We start from the raw sequence: 19,013 nt of genomic DNA on the forward strand, positions 1-19,013 counted from the left end.
AGCGATTTTACCAATTAACAGAAGACAAGGTTGGACCAATTATCGATCCGTGTAGCTTACCATTTTTCAGTGGCTACATTTACTCCTCGGCCAGGCCAAGGTTCTCCTCGGCGGGAACCACACGAACGGTGTTGGTGTGGCCCATACCGCCGCGCCATCCCTGGACACAGACAATGGGGTCGCCCTTGTTGATAACACCGAGCTTGAGGCCGTGGTTGATAGCCCACTTGAGGCGGCGGTCGACATCCTCCTGCCAGATCTTGACATTGAAGTCGGGCTTCTTCTCGGGGAAGTAGAAGGGCCACACGCCACGGTACAGGTGGGAGTACTGAAAAGGTTCTTGTTAGCATGGAAACTGAGTTCGGATCTTGAAGAGTGCAGTCTTACGCGAGAAGCGGTCTCATTACGGGTGACCATGAGAATGGGGCACACGGGGCGGTACTTGGAGAGGAGACGGGCGGTCTTTCCACTGCAAAGGTTGTTAGTACTTGCAGGCTTGCAACGAAAATCTTGGAAGGAAAGGGACATACCTGGTGGTGAGCACAACAATGGCACCGGCGTTCAGCTCCAGACTGGCACTGACGGCAGCCATGGCAATGGACTCGGAAGTCTCAGTGGGGCGAGGAGCCAGGTTACGCAGCTCGTCGAAGACGCTGAAGTGAGGAGTGGCAACCTCGGCCAGGAGACAGGTCTCGTGCATCATCTTGACAGCCTCGCAAGGGTAGTTACCCTTGGCGGTCTCGCCAGACAGCATGACACAGTCAGCACCGTCGAGAACGGCGTTGGCAACATCGGAAACCTCGGCACGAGTGGGGCGAGGGTTGTATGTCATGGACTCAAGCATCTGGGTGGCGCAAATAACGGGCTTACCCTTGATGTTGCACTTGGAGATCATCATCTTTTGGGCAATGAAGACCTTGGGGGCGGGGATCTCAATACCAAGGTCACCACGGGCAACCATGACACCGTCGGTCTCCTCGAGAATCTCATCAAAGTTGTTGACACCCTGCTGGTTCTCGATCTTGGCAATGATCTGAATCTCCTTACCTTCCTCGCCGAGAATCTCACGGATGTGCTTGATATCGCTACCGCGGCGAATAAATGAAGCAAAGATCATGTCGACATTGTTCTTCACGCCGAACTTCAGATCACTGATATCCTTCTCGGAAAGAGCGGGAAGGTCGACGTCGGTGCCGGGCAGGTTCACACCCTTGCGGGAGGAGATGTTGCCGTTGTTCAAACACTTGACCTTCAGGTTCTTCTCATCCACCACCTCGACAACCTCAAATGACAGAATGCCGTCGTCGACATAAATGAGCTTGCCGGGGGAGATAACCTTGGTAAGGTTCTTATAGTCGAGGTACCTGTGATCGCGCTTTGGGTCAGCTCCAGTCTTCCACAGACCGCGTTTGCGCTTCTTCACTCGATGGGTTCTTACATGTTCTTGTTGTCACAGGCGGTGGCATAGGCATCGTCGGTGGTAATGTTGAGCATATCGCCCTGCTTGATAGGGAAATCCTTATCATCGACAGTGTTACCGGTACGGATCTCGGGACCCTTGGTGTCGAGGGCAATGGCCAGAGGACGGCCGGTCTGAACACGAGCAGCCTCACGGGCATTGTCGATCACAGATTGGTGGTACTGCCACAGAGGTCAGTAAATGCTCATTACTGGTATCCAAAACAAATTGCAAAGAGAAGCACTCACCTCATATGAACCGTGGGAGAAGTTCATGCGGACAACGTTCAAACCAACTATGAATCTAATCAGTCTTTGCTCGGATATTTCCCATTTCGGGTTTGTTATCGGATTACTGCCATACCGGTGCGGAGAGCATTGATCCGCTCGACAGAGTTGGTCTTGGGACCTAGAGAGCAATTGTGCGTCAGCGAAAATTTCCCACGCCGATCATCAAGGTCCTCGTTTTGGGGCAATCCCGAGCCAGAGGCACGATTGACGGTCATTTTGCAAAAGACATACCAATGGTACCGATGATGGAGGTACGGCGGAAGTTCTTGGCCGGGACCATCTCGGTGTTGAGCTTGGAGTACCACTCCAGCTTCATCCGGTTGGACAGGTGGTCAAGAGAGCTGGTGGCCGCCATTTTGAACTTCTGATCAAACTAATTGAATTTAGAATGGTAGAAGGGAATGGGATGGTTAGAGAAGGTGGGATGGAGAAAGAAAGGTGAGGAGGGGAAGAGAAGAAGAAGTTGGGTGAGGGGCGGGGACTGGAAAATGTTGGCCGCCGATACTATCTCCGCTCACCTAGAATCACTTATGTTGCCCGATGTTGCCCCGGTGTAGAACTACTCCGTATTGCAACTCCATTGATTACATGTTTATTGATAAAAAGCGGACTTCAATGGATTGATTTTCTTATGAAATTACTTTCTCGAATCACTATTCAAAGTCTAATCATTTCACTAGCTATAAGGGCTCCTCTCACCGTTTTTTTGGCCCCCGCTCCCAGAGCTATCGGCAATGGCGGGAATATACATCTGCAGGCAGAAATGAAAAAATAGGATAGCAACCCCAGGGCAAAAAAGCGGAGGGGCCCGTGCTGGTCTGCCCAGCGTACATTGGATCCCTTTTATCGAGTAAACGTGACAAATAGCGACACCCAATTTGACCAAGGAAAGCGGCTTCGACAGAAACGGATTTTCGGTGGGATTGAGCTTATCGATAACCAGTGTGGCATGTATGTGGCGGTGTATGTATTATGTAAATAAGGATGTGGCGGTGCGAGACTTCCCGACGTCATGTGAATCCCAATCTCCACGTGATCCGCTTTTCCCCGTCTGCTGCCGTGCATCATCTGCCTGACTCAAGATAACAGCAGCTTCCCTCGGCCTAAATTTGCCATTCTCCCTGCACTCCCAGTGCTGATACCAAACTGCAATCATGGTAGGATCAAACAGTTCTTTTCTTGTCCGAACGGGAGCTTCATGAGCTTCTCCAAGCCATAAATATGGCGTGACTGACCGATATTCTAAATAGCTTGGCCGTCTTACCCACTACGCATTCGATGCGGTCCTCTGTTAGTGATTCTGATTTTCTCTTGACACCAGGGACTTTGAGCTAATGTGTATGTCTCTCTGTAGTCTCCGCTTTCCTTGCTGGAGTCAAGCGCTCCACAGGTCTCACGTAAATACGACCCCTCGGACCCCCTCCCTTCCTGCTTTTCTTATTGCTGCATATACGCGAAATGCCCATGCGATATCTGCGCCCATAGCCAAATACAAAAGATCGTTCAGCTAACTCTGTTGACCCCCGCGCCACCCTCTGCCGGGTCGCGTGCGTGCGGGGGCCGTCCATAGCCCCAGTCTGAAGACCGAACAAATCTCCGACAACAAAGAAGTCAAGAAGTGGTTCGACAACTATCTCGGTGTCGGCGAATGGGTCATGGATCAATCCGTGGCGGTGATGGGCTCCTCCGGCTGGTTTGAACGTCGACGATAGATCGGTCGAAGATATACGACTTGCTGAGACAGGCTACGATTGATTCCTTTTGAATTCTGTTTGCGCCCCAATTTTGGATCCATAGCTGTGAATTGGCGCTCCACCTCGGGGATGCAATACGTTGAATCGCTAAACAGAATCCTTGGTGATTTTGTACAGCTTCGAAATGCTGAACTTTCCGGCTGGTTTTCCCCATGTTGGCTTTTGATCAGATCCCCACATCTGACGAGTGACGACCACATCCCCCCTCTGCACTATTACTGCTGCTTCTTCCACACTCCACATCATGTTCAGAGCTATGGCGTCTTTGGTTTTTTTCTATGCGATACCTTTCTGTCCACCCTGCCTGTGTTATAGCATATCCGTACACAATCAATTGTATCCTCCAACTTCGGTGGATATCATATCATGAGCTTCGGTTTTATCATATAAGGCTGGGTGTCATCGGGCTTCTTGAAAGCATCGCTTTGGGGATATATCGAGCGCTCAAGGCGCCGAGGTGAGTAGTTGCAATGGGTCAAGGTTACGACCATGAAATAAATGGCTCGCGCCTTGGCACAGAAGCGACATATTCCAGCCACCATATGATTTGGTCTAAATACAACCCGTGTTGGTTTAGCTCGGACTGGCTTCGCCATTTCATTATTCATAGCGCGGTGAGGACACTAGGTGTTGGGTAGTGACTATAAGCGACTCAGATGAGTATGTGGGATTTGAGTGGTCTTGAATCACACGATGAATGCAAAATAGAACGCCGCTCATATTTGGAGGAGGGTATCAATGTCCACTCGGCGGTAGTAGGAAACGTGGCCCATTTCCTTCCAATAATGCGCTATGAAGTCCGGAGAGATAAGAATAAGCTCGGACGTGATAAAGGTGTCTGTAACGATTTGTGGTTAGTGAACCGCTCAAGGAGGCCACAATAGAGACAGAAAGACTTACCATCTTGGAAGCCAATACCAGCGACATGACCCAAGCACCGCACAATACGTGCATTCTCAAACGGTTCCCTGTCGTCCACCCGAACGAGGCCTCCAGGACCGATATCGTTGGCAACGAATGATATTTGACCACGGGGAACATTTGGATCACCTGTAAGCTTGACTGCTTCCAATCTTCCGCTTGGTCCGAAGTCTCCGTCCTTATCGTTCTGGCTGTCTACATCTCGTTGGACGAACAAGAGGAACTCGCATCCATGAGCTGAGTAGTCTCCAACCCAGATACCTTGATATGGTTTTTCTTTCGTTGGCACATACGAGCTCGGATCAAGGGTAGCATACGTTGTCCGTGCTTCATTGCGGCCCGGAGAGAGCACCACGTGGAAATTGGCCCATCTCCGAATGCGAAATGCCCTCTCCGAGGCTTCAGATGCACACTTGGGGTCCGGCAACCTCTGCGGGGAATTCTCTCTGCGGATGCGGTGCTCACTAGGGATGGTCACCGGAGGCCAACATTCTCCTTGGTAACTCTGAGGTGGCGTATCTTCTTTGGGACACAATAGGATTGAGCTGTAAACACTCTGTGCTTCTGAAGCCATTGGCATTTGACGCTCCATCCTCCAAGTCTGGCAAGCAGCCCTGGGTTCCGCGGGCGCTGGATCTTTGAGAAACAAAACGGGATCATCCAGCCACAGGACTACTTTGGGGTCGAACGATTGAATCATGACATCAGGGTTCGATTGCCAAACTTGAAAGCTTGGGCTACCTCGATCTGCCAGCAATCGGTAGGCTTCGATGACGCCTCTTCGGTTATCATAACGAGCCAGAATCAAGTTGCCCGTGTGCTCGTTATCTGAGAACCAGATCTTGTATTGAGGTATAAACCAGTACGATAGGTGGGCAAGGTATAGGCGTCGAAAGGACGGGAAAGGGCCTGGGTCAGGAATCGAGGAAGGCAGGTGGGAGTTGACCAACTTGGCCCATAGTCGGTCGTCGGAGCCATGCTCGGCGAGTACTTGACAGCTTGCAGATACGCGAGCAAGATCGCGGGCGGACAGGTAGGAGAGAATCTCGTGGAGGATCTCGGCGGGGAGTTTATCCAAGATGGAGGAGTTTTTCATTGACTGGGTCCACGGCTGTTCATGGAGAATCTCATCCACCAACCTCTCGTGGTCCTTCAGATCGCGGTCGCTCGGCTGCAGTAGTGGGGTGACCCCTCGGTGTTAGCCAAATATCCACGACTCCAAAAGCAGACTATGTGGCCTGGATCTCAATTTTTCTAGATATACTAACCTCTTGGAAGTGCGCCACACTTCCCATTGTGTATTTGGATATGGTGCTCGGGGTGATTTCAACGGAATGAGTCAAATGCTGTTTGTTGCTCGACCGCCTGCAGTAACGCAGATGACATCACTTGTAAGCGTGTTGTAGAGACATGGCTCGCACACTGGGGCTTCCAGATGCAAATTAAACGAAGAGATACACCAAACTGTTTTTAGCTAGACGATATGTCGGCAATACGTGAGGGCAAACAGAGCGATAGCGCCGTTGGTGGGTCTGATAAGAGATAACGTCCACTCCGCACTTTCCAACGAATGGTTGATCGGTATCATCGCTGGACAACCTGCTTGCAAGTGATTTCTTTTCCCTTCGAAGCTGGCTTGATGGGACAAGCGGCGATTTGTATACTTTCTGATTGGTTATTGACGTCACATGCTCATGGGAAGCCGGACTAGGCGCAACAATCGGGTTTCGGTATTGTATGATATCATCGAGCTACACTGATAGATATTTATTGCATATGTACATTCAAGCTGGTATTCCTTGCAAACCACTTGAAGTACCACCTTGATAAACTCGGACCAAACCCATATAACCGATTTCAGATTTCCACCATCCTTCATGAAAATGACTCGCATCTTCATCACGGGTTCTAGCGATGGCATTGGCCAAGCTGCAGCCAAAATACTTGCGGACCAGGGCCACTCAGTCGTCCTCCACGCACGAAACGCGGACCGCGCCGCCTCGACCCATAAAGCTGTCCCCAAAGCCGAAGCAGTGTTAGTCGGTGATCTGTGCTCCATCTCCGAGATCAAGAAACTTGCACAAGAGGCCAACAGAAGCGGACCATTCGACTCCATCATACACAATGCAGGCATTGGCTACGGTGGCACATCCAGCCGGGAAATCACTGCGGACAAGATCTCTGCTGTTTTTTCGGTCAACACGCTCGCTCCATACATTCTCACCTGTTTGATGGATAAGCCAAAGTCGCGGCTACTCTATATGAGCTCAGATTCTCACTACGGGGGTGATGAATCTCTACGCAACGTGACGCAGTCACACTCATACGGGGATAGCAAATTACACGATGTGATGCTCGCAAATGCCTTCTCTCGGCGATGGGGCGACAGTATTCAGGTCGTGAGCATGCATCCTGGCTGGGTGAGGACCAAGATGGGAGGCTCCATGGCTCCTGGTGGAATGGATAAGCCGGCTCAGGCTTTGGCGGAGTGGGCTACTGGACAAGGCAAACTCGCCAGCCTGAAAAGTGGAACATTCTTCACCACAAGCGGCGAAGAGTCCACACATCCTGGAGCTGGTAATGTGGGGAAGCAGGAGGAGCTGTTGAAGATTTGCCAGGAGGTGTCTGGAGTTCCAATTCCGGAGTAATGAAGCGTCGGAGCCTTGGAAGTTGCGTTTCAAGGCTGCATTGCTTGTCCAGGGCTCTTCACAATCGGACACACCGAATGGATTCTAACACTTGAAAACTTCTTTATGCCAGCCCAGTCTTACTTTGAATCAAATACATAAGTTCGGTCAAATAGTACACACACAGGCAGCTAATCACTACCGCTAGCAGCCTTATATATGGTGAGAATATTGATTCTTCGATTGTTCCTACTTATACGAGGCCGGAAGATTCAGGGAAAGCGTAGTTCACTGAAATTTCACAGATTTTCATACGAATTCAGGCACAATTTTCCTTGCGAAATGTACTATTTAAGGGATTTACTATTATAAGGAGGGTCCATCTTAGCGTGTCATCTGAGTGGGGTGTCAGCTTGGGAGGGGTCGTAGGAGCAATCCTCAAAAAGAAAAAAGGGCTTTGCCATTCTCGCTGATGTTAAAACTCCAGAAGACGCTAATATCAACATCAGAATGAAGTCTTCGTCGATTCCATACCGCTATTCTCAGCTGCAAAGCTCGCGAAACGAAATCCGGTTGGTCCAGCTGCACCCCGGCACTTTCTCCGACGACATTCACCTCAGTATATTGCATGTATTTCTTCGGCCATCAGACGAGTCCGCACCAAAGCTTAGCTTAGAGAAGTTGAGAGCGACGCTACCGCCGGACTGGGAGGTTCATGAAGATACAGACCAGAAGATTCTTTTCTATTATGAAGATTCAGATGGAAACTGCAAGTCTACATGGACACATCCTGATCCCAACATTGATCCCAATCAATACACAGCCCAGCCCAAGAAGTCTGAGGGATCCCGCTACGAAGCCTTGTCGTACACCTGGGGATCGAGGGTAGACGACGAAGTGATCTACGTGATACCTACACATGCATCCACGTCGAAGGAGCCGGCGACAGAGCTTCAAATTGGCCACAACCTCGCCCTCGCGCTTCGGCACCTCCGATATGAGGACCGTGTCCGCATTATTTGGGCCGACGCAATCTGCATCAACCAGCAGGATCAATCCGAGAGAGAGGAGCAAGTCAAGCGCATGTCATACATTTACAAACAAGCGGACCAGGTAGTTGTCTGGCTTGGGTCTGGGTCCGACAATAGCGGCCTCGCGATGAAGACCCTCAGCTATATAGGAGAGCAAGTCGTGACAACGATGGACAGTTGGATAATAGCATCCCCCGAGGCGGTTGAACCAGACTGGTGCTATTCCGCCGTCGGGTTGCCTTATGATTCTGATACCTTTATTGCCGTCAACTCCTTCCTCAGTCGCGATTGGTTCAATCGCGTATGGATCTTGCAAGAGATCCATCTCGCAAGCAATGCAATCTTGCAGTGTGGGTTTGACCAAATGTCATGGACACATTTTCGTCGCTCCATTGTGCTTCTATGGACCAAGTTCAATGCATGCCCGTCTCTCTCTCGGCCCAGAATAGCATTCGTTGAGCCTCTCGTTAATCCAATACAGTCTAACACTCCAATTTCGTTAATCCTTCGCCTCACCAACAAGAGAGAATGCGCGGATCCCCGGGACATAATCTACGGCGTTCTCGGTCTCTTTCACGAGGATTTCAAAAAGAATATCCATCCTCAGTACTCTTTACCAGCTGAAGATATTTATACTTCGTTCGTTCGCTCCCACATTAGACAAGTCAACAAGTTAGAACTCCTCCGATACTGCCGTCCGGGATACCGTACGACTCCTATTCCGTCATGGGTACCAGATTATAGCAAGAAAGACTGGGTCAAACCAGCTGAATGGCAGTTCTGCTCGGGATACTCCGCCTGCCACGTGGTGTTCCGCGAGCCTAATATACTTGATGCTGAGGGCGTCTACGCTGCCACGATCCGGTCTGCCCATGATCCTATACCAAATTATCGACACGAGGCAGCTCACATTGAGCTTCTCGACTCAACCTCTGCCGTTCGGAACTTGCTTGGTCTTGACTTTTCCGGAAAGAGCGTGGGAGCAGAGAGCCAGCAGGATATATTTGCTCGAACAATCACCGGGAACTATCTTAAAGACCGGTTTCCAGAACCCCGGGTCGACACCCTGGAGCAGTGGAAGGAACGGATCCAAACGAAGGATGACATTTTCGGGGAAAACCTCACGTTTCAAGAGGAATATTCCTTGGGCATACTTCTTGGTCGAACCTACTTAACAACGGAAGAAGGCTATATCGGGCTTGGGCCTCCGGATGCACAACCAGGTATGATCCATGCTCCACCTTAGTCTTGATCCACCGAATACTGATGGTCAAGAAAAGGCGATATCATAGTCTGCTTACTAGGCTGCGACTCACCAATTCTTCTACGAAGACAACCACAAGGGGAGTTTGTTGTGATCGGAGAATGTTTTGTTCACGAGTTGGATGACGCGAAGGCTTTCCTTGGCCCGCTACCATCACCGTGGAGGGTCCAGGCCTTTGCCGAGTCTCATGATAGATGCAGCATCTATCGTTATTCCAACGCTGAGACGGGAGTTTTGTCGGACCAAGATCCAAGAACAATGTCTCCATCGGAGAATTGGGAGGTAGAAACGACCGAGAGAACCGGGTGCGATCCAGTGATCTTTCGAGTATTCAAGAACAAGAAGACTGGGGAGGTGACCAGGTCGGATCCTCATATGACACCGGAGGCGCTGAGGGAGCGTGGTGTTTCTTTACGGTGGTTCTCGTTAATTTGATATACCTTAAGATATGATCCAGTAATAGTCTGTCTTTACCTGCTCCCTGATTGTCTAATTCTTTTCACCTGTCTATTCCATAGGCTTTGGAGCCTTTAAGTCGATAATTTGGGCAATTGCTTAATGGACCCACACGTAAAGTATTGAGGACCAGGAAGACTTTATATGCAAAGTTCAGACGCGCCTTATCCCACACTTAACACCAATACCACTTGGAGAACATTAACAGCCCATCGTATTTTATTACCCAAAAGCTCAAAGTAAACAAGTTGTTCTTGAACACTGAACATATTGTCCTCGAACAACACACGTGATCACCCAAAACAGCAGCTTGTTTACACGCGCCGGATCGGGAATCATGAGGGGCCCTTGAACGCGCTGAACGCCTCTGCTGCCTGCAGGGACCCACTAATGTTTGTTTATGTTATGATCTATAGAAAAACGCCTCGAAAGCGCCAATGGGATTTTTCTTAACAGCCGCATCCATTGTTTATTTTCTTATTATTCGTCCCAATTATCCCCTGTTTTTTTGTTCTCCCCCACAATAGCCGCAACCTGGATACATCTATAACTATACTCTCGATACATCTCCCATTCCTCTGAATAAAGGATACAAATATGGAGACCAGACAGTCGGTTAGGAAAAGGCGAAACAGCTCCGTTTCCAACTCGAGGAGCTCGTCGCCTGTGTCGCACCGGACGAGACAGAGTATGTCCGGACAATTTGAGCAAACTGCGCCATCTCTTGCACCCAAGCGTGCTGTCAGCACGCCCAAGAAATCGAGGAAACGAGTGCGATTCTCGGATCCAGGTCCTCGACTACTCGATCATGATGTTTGTTCAACTGGCCTGACACCGGCCATGCAGCGAACCTCGTTTGTTGCCGGATTCCCGGGATCTGGGGATCGTACACCTAGCCGGAAAGCCCGGCGCCGCTCGGCTCCAACGCCTCATTTTCGCCGATGCTTTGACCCGGTGGAGCCATTTGACGAGACATCATCGGAGCGTGTGGTGCAGTTCACTCCTCTGCGACAGATTTTGGACACGCGGACCCAGCGGAGAATCAAACGAATTGGCCTTAGTGATGAACTCAATCACATTCAGCGTGAGAAGCGCGAGGTTGCGACTTTCGAGAAAACGTTGGCAGCACTGCTTCGGGAGCGAGATGCTTTGCAGCAAGAGTTGGCTTGCATGAAACAGGTTCGAGATATCCCAGGAGATCAATTGCCGTCTTATGAGTCTTTCTGGATGTCTTCTCAGTTTCGAGCCCGAGGAGTTGAAGAACAGACGACTTTGCTATGTGATGATGTCTCCGTGGCCTCGCACCCCAGTTTGAATGGGCGCGTATCATCTGTTGAAAATGACGGTGATACTTTCATGCTGAATGACAGTGCCATCATCGCTTCCAGTTCGCCCGTCTTTCGAAGTCGACGGACCATCCGTTCACCTAGTCCAGAAAGACAAAGTCTTTTCGACGGGCCGGACTATGATGTCACGGCTCTGACACCAGTGAATGATGGTCCGGATGATACTGATATGCATACTCTGACCATCGATCTGGAGACTGCTAGAAATGAGAAGAGAGACTTGTTCGACGCATGCCGCTCACAAATGTCTGCCCTTGAGAACTCTGAATTGGCCGAGATTCTCCGCAAGCCATCTCCACCTCCAGACTTCTTCGAGAATATCCTAACCACCCTGACCGCTGCGTTATCTCGCGCTTCAGATGCCACCAAGACTCTTGAAGGTATCAGTCAAGAGTGCTCAAGCCTGGGCTTCTCCGGGCCCAACATGGATTATGTGCTTTCAGACATTAAAAGCAACTTCCGCTCAGCACGCCTTGAACTTGAGCGTGCCATTCCAGGAGAGACAGCCGGTGCAGCGCTCGGGGATGGAAAAGCCACATTGCGCGCACTAGTAAAACGCGTAAAGTCTCTGGCTAAAGAGCTCCAGTCAGAGCGTAAATACCACCATGGCTCATTGGGCCGCGAAAGGGCCCTTCGCAGACAATTCGACAACTTATTACACCGATACGAAGCAGCTGCCGACAAGATCGGTAGCCTCGAGGACTCGATCGCATCCTCTGCAGGTGACATGCTCCACACCAGAATGCGGTTGCAGGATCTCGAGAGCGAAGACCAAGAAAAGACCGTTGGGATTGACAGATTAAACACGGCACTGGATAAGTACCACGAAGATGTGAAGGGCCTCGAAGATTTGGTTAGCAAAATGGAGGATGAAAACGTCGCGATAAAGTCAAAGTACCGCGCACAGATATCTGCTCTCCGAGAACAAGTTGCTCACGAGTGTAAGCAACGATCCATCGCTGAGCTTTGCACCTCCGAGCACGAAGCCCGCATCCGCCAACTCGAGGAGACTGTTGCGCGAAACCGGACCCGGACATCCGACCTGACAGCTCAGATCGATGCTCTTGACAAAGAACACCAGAACGCTCTCCGAGAGAAGACACAAGACCAGCAGCAACATGCACAAGAGACAGGCACCTTAAATGTGCGAATTTCAGAACTCGCAACATCCCTCGATGCCGCTCGGTCGGAAGCTCATCGTCTCCGCCAGGTGAACACTGGCCTCGAGGAGCAGTTGCAAATTGAACTTGAGGCCCGGGATGAGCTTCTTGATCAATGGGCCACCGAGCAGGCGCGCTCGTTTGCTCATATGAAAGAGACCGTCAGCTCTGAGCGCCGCAGAGCTAAGGTTCGTGCGGCTAACTGGGAGCTTAAGTCCGATGATCTTATGTCTGATGGGACCACGATTGCCGGAAGCGAGCCTATCACCCCGGTTAGCATGACGCGCTTTGTTGATGTCGAAATGGGGAGGGGGAAGGTCCGAAGGCGCATGGACAGTGGTGTCGGAATCATTACTGGGGATGAGCTCCTGGAGAGCGAGGACGTCTCGGATAATGACCTGCCGACACCCAATCTCATTGGTTTATAGGAACTACTTTCACTTGTTAACTTCCTATGTTGATGTCTACATGCTCTGATTTATGTTTCAGGTTGGGTTCCTATCATTCTATACACGGCTGCATATACAATGAGAAAAATTAACTACCAAAGCTATCTGTATTCAAGGCTTTGCCTGCTCGTCATGTCAATTTACGTACCCATTTCTTGTCCTCTACGGTGGCGCGATACTACTGCCTAGGTGCGGAGGTACCTAGTCAGCTACAGGGAAGCCGAAGGCCGAAGGAGGAAGTATGACGCCTAATCAATGTAGTTAGATTACCAAAGAAAAGACATAATATCAAACTCGAAAATAAATTAGCCCTGTGCCTCGGTAGAAGGACCAGAATGTGGTTGCCGGTGTCTAACATCAGTCTGTGTGTTAGGAGCAGCAGTCGACATTTGGGAAAGACTAAAACTATCCGAAGAAGACTTCCTCCTAGCCGTTGGTGGCAGTGGCTCAGACTTGTATTTCTTGTCATGAGCAGGATCTGCAAAGACAGAGCCAAGCAAGTTAAAGATGTTACTCGTGCGTAACACCATACAATATGCCAGCGTCATACCAGTGATAAGCATCTCATCCCTCACACCCTCCTCATGCGACGACGGACCCATCAATTCAATCTTGCCGATTTTCTTGACACCCCACAAATTTGCCGTGAATTTGGCAACAGGCATCTGTTGTTCGTCGGTGCAAACAAAATCCCACTTCGAAGCACCGACATCGCCTGTCCAGGTCATCACAGCGGGCTGGCCCTGGGGATTCTTGAGAAAGCCGGAGCGGTGGGTGTATAATGTTTTGAAACGCTTTTGGGCCACGAGGGTGTCTCTTCGGCCGCGGCATTCATAGTCTGGGTCAATGCTGACCACGTGAATAGAACTGGTGCCAATGACATCGTTTGTGGAGGCAGATTTGTAGATTATTTGTTTGGGGGAGAACAGCTTATATTTGATGATGTAGAGGGGTTTGTCGGGTTTGTTGACATCGGAAACGAGGGACTTGAACTTGCCCCATTTGAAATCGATTCGGAGCGTGGTATGTTGGTCGGTGGTCTCGAGAGGTTGAATTGGAGAGGCATTCACTGCAGTTGCTTCTGAGTATTGAGTATTGCGGGTTTGTGAATGTTCGACGGGCTTCATTGGGGATGTCTTCGAGTCGAACTCAAGGTTCGTCTTTGTATTTGTCAAATAAATGCAAGACCTCGGGATCAGCGACCCCTGCCATCTTTATGTTTTTGCCAGGGGTTCTGCTTACTTCAACCAAGTCTCGCATGGTCCACATCGCCCATTAAACCCTGGGGCGCAGGGGACTTGGCACGTTTAGGACCCATACGATCCACTCTGCCTCGGGGATGAAGATGCCCTAAGCCAATCACATTTCTCAACGAACTAAGCTCAGCCTTGTGATCCATGGATATGATGTCATGGCCCCCAAACTACATGTAGACATCCTAATATGGTGAGTTGGACCGTGTTGCCCGTGGAATATTCCTTGAGTGGAGGGCGAGTGGAGAGCAGTTTCAACTAGAACTTTGCAGAGCAAACTTCAAGGGGGCTAAGGTAGTGTTAACGGTGGAGAACGACAGGATGTCCATACGAAACCTCTGGATCACCGTTCTAGAACAATAGCCCGATATTGAATCGTGGTCAGCCAATTAGCCCCAACTGTCGTTTGTCAGGAAGAGGCCTCAAAGAAAGACCAAGCAGGTTAGTAGTGGATTTCTAGTGGCTAACCCTAATCAACTCTGTTTGGTAGCTGACCATTCAGAACAGTAGTCAAGTAGAAAAGAGGGTGTGTTTGTTGTGGGCCCTAACTGATCACTTTCCAGGGCTTCTTCCTAGCAAACGGCCGTCAGGGCTAACCGTCGAATTCTGCAAGACTCATGATGCCTCGGATATCTTTGTTCAGGCTAGTGTGTTTTGCGGATTTTTCGACGCCGGTGTGAATTCCTCTTCTTTCCTATTTTCTTTCCTCTTCCCTTCATACCCTCCTGCCGATTTACGCTTTGCATCTCCCATTGTTTCTAGCTTGAACGCCGCTGTGCCAAACTCCTTGGAGCGTTTGCTACTTCCGTCCTGTTCTTCTCCTCTCGTTATTTTCCTCCGGTTTCGTTTCCTTTCTCGTCTCATCTTCTCTGCTCGACATTCGCTTTCCTCTTCTCCTCCTCATAATTTTCCTTTTCATAATCCATCTACATTATGCATATTTCTCCTAGTTACCCTGGTTCGGGCGCTGAGTACCGTCTGCGGGTGACTGCAGGTACTGATCATGACAGCACCAACCACCAGGAAGTTGAGGTGAATGGAGCCATCAGCTCCCTGGTTGGCCTCAATGTGGCTGTAAACCTTGCCGTGAAAGTCAAGGACTACCATGGTATGTCACCTGATCCCATGACCTGCACTCATAACAGAAATACTTACATGACCCGGAGGCCTCCCCCTCTCTGCACCTCTCACATCCAACTACTTCGACCACAACCTCCACCGCGATGACAATTTTTCCATCGCGTTCTCTATCGTCTTTGACCGTGACGTAAATGGCAACGACCTGGTGTTTGGAAACTTTTTCAAAACCCCAATTGAGCACAAACTGCCCGATGGCTTCAAACTCCTGACCGGCCTCATCAAGAGGTGGGGCGACAAGTCCATCGAGTTCAACATGAAGGGCAAGAACCCGTCGGTCCACGCCCCTGCCCTTACGAGCTTTTCGCAGCTCCGCATCGGCGTCGAGGGCCCAACGGAGGCCCAAAAACTCGGCCGTCACTCCGTCGTTATGGAGGGGTGCGAGACTGAGAGCGGCTCGGAGATCCTCGAGAAGCAGGGTGTGCCCACCACCGCCGAGGGCCGCAAGGAGTTCTTCCAAGCTGCCGAGAACCGAGAGGAGTTCTGGTTTTTCGGAGGGATCCAGTATCTCGCCGACTTTGGAAACCACGACCTGAACTTCCGGAGTAAGTGAACAATGATCCCCTTACCTGTTCCATAACTTCACCTTCCATTTTAAAGATATATCTGAAATAACAACTCTCTGTATAGATCTGTGCCTCAATATCCCCGGAAAGCCGCTCGCCTACTACCAGCTCCTGGAAGACGAGGAGCACCAGCTACGATACACGTTGAAAAACGTGAAGACCGGGGAGATTTACTTGGTGGTGGTCTTCTCTGTCGTGATGAGCAACGAGGAGGCCAACACTTTGGCGGGCAAGCAGAAGGCTGCCGTTGACTTAGTGGCTTTGGAGGGTATGGTGGATATCGTGCGCCGCCAGCGCCGGCGTTTCGTGCGACTGTGATTACGGGATATAGAGATGTGGAGATAGGGAGACCAGGGGGTCTGGACCGGGTCATAAAATCCATAGTTAATGAAGCCGGTTTCTCTTGCCTTTCTTCATTTTAATCGCTTTAATTCCTTTCACATCAACTAAGCTGACCTACTGATTGTATTTTATAGCTCAATACCAAGATCTCCCTCAATTGCGCCTTATGAAAAGCCCCGTAAAATCCTCGATTCGCCTCACTTTCCCAGAAGATTCTGCAAGCCGAACCAACGATGGTCATTGGTCGAGATGTTCGATCAAAACCGAAACGATTGAAATGACAGAGTGAATATAGGATGAAATAGAAACATGAAAGGCTCGAGGTAAGAGCATGTCGAAGCTAGAAGTAGTTCGAAGCCAAAAACAAAAGGAAATCAGGAGCGTCGTTTCTCGACCCGGTCTGTCTGGTATTCGAGTTTTGAAATGCATGGATGTCCATTTCCATAGGGACGCTACTGATCGATTTTCTCTTTCAATTTCAAGGTCCAGATGACAACCATTACCACAATGCCAGTCATCATGGCATAACCAGTCCAATTCTCCCCAATTACTCGTATATATGCCTACAAAAGCTTGCCATCTTTCGATCTTGATTGGAATCTACATATATTCGAAGATTCACATAATGGGTAGTCATTGAGTATACACGCAAAATCAAACTAATTTTTTGAGCCTCTACCCCAAGCACAATATCATCTGTACACAAACAACCCCTTACAGGCGCTTCAGCACGTCGTCAAGAACCTGCTGGGTGGTAGCCTTGCCACCCATGTCAGGAGACAAGAACTGAGCCGCGTCCAGGTTACCATCAACAGCAGCGTAGATCTTAGCGGCAGCAGCCTCCTCGCCAAGGAACTCCAGCATCAGGGCAACACTGCGCAGAGTAGCAATGGGGTTGGCGATACCCTGGCCCTCAATGTCAGGAGCACTGCCGTGGCAAGGCTCACCAATAGCGAAGCCATCACCAACGTTGGCGCTGGGAACAAGACCCAGGCTGCCAACAAGGGCAGCAGCACCATCGGACAGAATGTCACCGTACAGGTTGGGAGCAACAATGACATCGTAGTACTCGGGCTGGCGGAAGAGCTTGTAGACCATGGAGTCGACAATCTGCTCCTCAACATTCACAGAGGAGAACTTCTCAGCAGCGAGAGCGCGGCGAGCAGTCTCACGGAACAAGCCGTCGGTCTGGGACAGCACGTTCGACTTGTGGGTGATGGTGACCATGGGGGAAGAGTGGACGGAGGCCACGCCGGAGGTGGAACGGATGTTCTGGCGGCGGAGAGCGATCTCACCGGCAATATTGGAGATACGGTAAGAGGCGCGCTCGGAGATACGCTTGATGGCCTCGGCGACCTTGCCCTCGGGGGTATCCTTGGTCTGCTCCTCCTTCACGTACAGGTCCTCGGTGTTCTCACGGACAATAACGAGATCAATGGGCTTGCCATTGCTGCTGCCGGCGGTGGTCTTGACGGGACGCACATTGGCGTACAGGTCGAGCTTCTTGCGCAGGGCAACAATGGGGGAAGAGTAGCCAGCGACCTTGGTGCTCGGGGAGCTAGAGGGATGAGTCATGGTCAGCAGTCCACTCACGCGCAATGGGTACATGCCCAAACTCCAGGGACATTGAAGTGAGCTTGTTTACCTGACAGCACCGAAGAGAGCACCATCACACTCCTTCTTGAGGGTGTCGACGGTCTTATCTGGCAGAGCGGAACCGGTGCGCTGGAAGGTATCGAAACCAGCCTCGAGGTCGACAAAGCTGAACTTCAGGCCCAGGGAAGAGGGGAGAGACTCCAGGACACGACGACCGGCCTATTTTCCAGCAATTGAGACTCTGGTCAGTAAATTGGTTCTGATTTGGTGCTCGTGCGAGAACGTACCGGGATCACCTCCCGTCCGATGCCGTCACCAGGGATGAGGCCTATGTGGGGTGCCGATTAGCTTCAATTCGACGCCAGACATAATTTCAAACACCAGGATAGGCCTTACCAATGCGAAGAGTGCGAGCAGCAGCAGCCATTGTGAATTATTCAGGGTTGCTTCCTGATTTCGAGGAATGGCCGTCATCGGAGCTTTGTCTTTTTGTATGCCGAGCCGGGTGATCATTGATCCCACTCCGGGGTCCGTACCTCGGGAGTATCCATAACGCCATCGGACAGTTGTACATATGGACTGTAGAGGTGTACTAGATGAAAATGTAATAACTATGGTTATTATTCGGGGTTTATATTCAGAAAATGCCGCTGGAAGGGAATTTCTTCCTCGTATTGCCATAAAGTCAATAAGAGACTCCAGTACTGAATTTGATGACAAGGCTCAAGCGCCGATCACTGCCTAAACAGGACTGATGTCGCGAGCTTAAGATCTAAGTTGATCTGCGCCACTTCTGTCCACACGTTGGAATTTAATCTTGCTCTCCTTTTCTTGTTGGCTAATCCATGTTCAGAGTATTTTATTTGCGATTGATCCAGAAATTCCCATGGTTCAAGCCAACTGGACTCAGAGATCGGTAGAGATCTCCCATTTTATCTATTTGGTTGCCGCCACTTTCATGAGGGCGCTCGGGCTCAGGCTCAGGCTCGCTTCCTTCACCTCGGACTGCATACTATACAACCCATGTTTCCAGAAGTGCAATCGCCTGTAAGGCTATGTTTTGGGATGTAAAGCGATGTTTGGCCAAGCTTAATACAGTGAAGGAGAAGGTCCTGGATTCAGGTTTTCCAACCGTACTTCCCTTAAAGTTCGAAGAGCCTCGTCTGGCACTTCCAGAAGCAGTTATTGTCAAACAAGAGAAAGTCAAGTGAGAAACTGAGTGTCGTGATGAGACCAATGTATACGAGAGGCTGGAAACTCTCCAAGGAACCGCGGGTGTAAATGTATCCGGCCAAACCATAAATTTAAAGGAAACAACTGTGCTTAATGGGAATGAACTCATGGAAGAAAGCAATACCTCTC

The 19,013-nt window shown here is 50.2% G+C and overlaps 8 protein-coding genes across 8 annotated transcripts; 4 read left to right on the top strand and 4 right to left on the bottom strand.

Annotated features, from left to right (window-relative positions):
* Positions 1 to 79: 79 nt before the first annotated feature.
* Positions 80 to 2,104, bottom strand: N7484_003205 (pyruvate kinase CDC19; the record flags this gene model as incomplete). Its single annotated transcript, XM_057113625.1, has 7 exons — positions 80 to 328; positions 388 to 469; positions 531 to 1,364; positions 1,439 to 1,641; positions 1,708 to 1,754; positions 1,823 to 1,867; positions 1,981 to 2,104. 7 exons carry the CDS (start codon positions 2,102 to 2,104, stop codon positions 80 to 82), a joined length of 1,584 nt encoding a protein of 527 aa, XP_056973765.1.
* A 2,115-nt stretch (positions 2,105 to 4,219) lies between these two features.
* On the bottom strand, positions 4,220 to 5,719 carry N7484_003206 (F-box protein; the record flags this gene model as incomplete). Its single annotated transcript, XM_057113626.1, has 3 exons — positions 4,220 to 4,341; positions 4,404 to 5,595; positions 5,693 to 5,719. 3 exons carry the CDS (start codon positions 5,717 to 5,719, stop codon positions 4,220 to 4,222), a joined length of 1,341 nt encoding a protein of 446 aa, XP_056973766.1.
* Positions 5,720 to 6,307: 588 nt separating this feature from the next.
* Positions 6,308 to 7,072, top strand: N7484_003207 (uncharacterized protein; the record flags this gene model as incomplete). The annotated part of the gene is made up of 1 exon (XM_057113627.1): positions 6,308 to 7,072. The coding sequence occupies one exon, from the start codon at positions 6,308 to 6,310 to the stop codon at positions 7,070 to 7,072; it is 765 nt and encodes a 254-aa protein (XP_056973767.1).
* Positions 7,073 to 7,561: 489 nt separating this feature from the next.
* N7484_003208 (uncharacterized protein) lies at positions 7,562 to 9,328 on the top strand (the record flags this gene model as incomplete). The annotated part of the gene is made up of 1 exon (XM_057113628.1): positions 7,562 to 9,328. The coding sequence occupies one exon, from the start codon at positions 7,562 to 7,564 to the stop codon at positions 9,326 to 9,328; it is 1,767 nt and encodes a 588-aa protein (XP_056973768.1).
* Positions 9,329 to 10,399: 1,071 nt separating this feature from the next.
* On the top strand, positions 10,400 to 12,736 carry N7484_003209 (uncharacterized protein; the record flags this gene model as incomplete). The annotated part of the gene is made up of 1 exon (XM_057113629.1): positions 10,400 to 12,736. The coding sequence occupies one exon, from the start codon at positions 10,400 to 10,402 to the stop codon at positions 12,734 to 12,736; it is 2,337 nt and encodes a 778-aa protein (XP_056973769.1).
* Positions 12,737 to 13,062: 326 nt separating this feature from the next.
* N7484_003210 (uncharacterized protein) lies at positions 13,063 to 13,884 on the bottom strand (the record flags this gene model as incomplete). Its single annotated transcript, XM_057113630.1, has 1 exon — positions 13,063 to 13,884. The coding sequence occupies one exon, from the start codon at positions 13,882 to 13,884 to the stop codon at positions 13,063 to 13,065; it is 822 nt and encodes a 273-aa protein (XP_056973770.1).
* Positions 13,885 to 14,943: 1,059 nt separating this feature from the next.
* On the top strand, positions 14,944 to 16,031 carry N7484_003211 (DUF1769 domain-containing protein; the record flags this gene model as incomplete). The annotated part of the gene is made up of 3 exons (XM_057113631.1): positions 14,944 to 15,118; positions 15,177 to 15,692; positions 15,778 to 16,031. 3 exons carry the CDS (start codon positions 14,944 to 14,946, stop codon positions 16,029 to 16,031), a joined length of 945 nt encoding a protein of 314 aa, XP_056973771.1.
* A 738-nt stretch (positions 16,032 to 16,769) lies between these two features.
* On the bottom strand, positions 16,770 to 18,078 carry lysB (homoisocitrate dehydrogenase lysB; the record flags this gene model as incomplete). The annotated part of the gene is made up of 4 exons (XM_057113632.1): positions 16,770 to 17,613; positions 17,701 to 17,870; positions 17,939 to 17,979; positions 18,048 to 18,078. The coding sequence occupies 4 exons, from the start codon at positions 18,076 to 18,078 to the stop codon at positions 16,770 to 16,772; spliced, it is 1,086 nt and encodes a 361-aa protein (XP_056973772.1).
* Positions 18,079 to 19,013: the final 935 nt, after the last annotated feature.

This window comes from Penicillium longicatenatum (genome assembly GCF_028827895.1).
Source record: "Penicillium longicatenatum strain IBT 33135 chromosome Unknown contig_2_segment0_segment0, whole genome shotgun sequence".
In the NCBI taxonomy this organism is placed as follows: Eukaryota; Fungi; Ascomycota; class Eurotiomycetes; order Eurotiales; family Aspergillaceae; genus Penicillium; species Penicillium longicatenatum.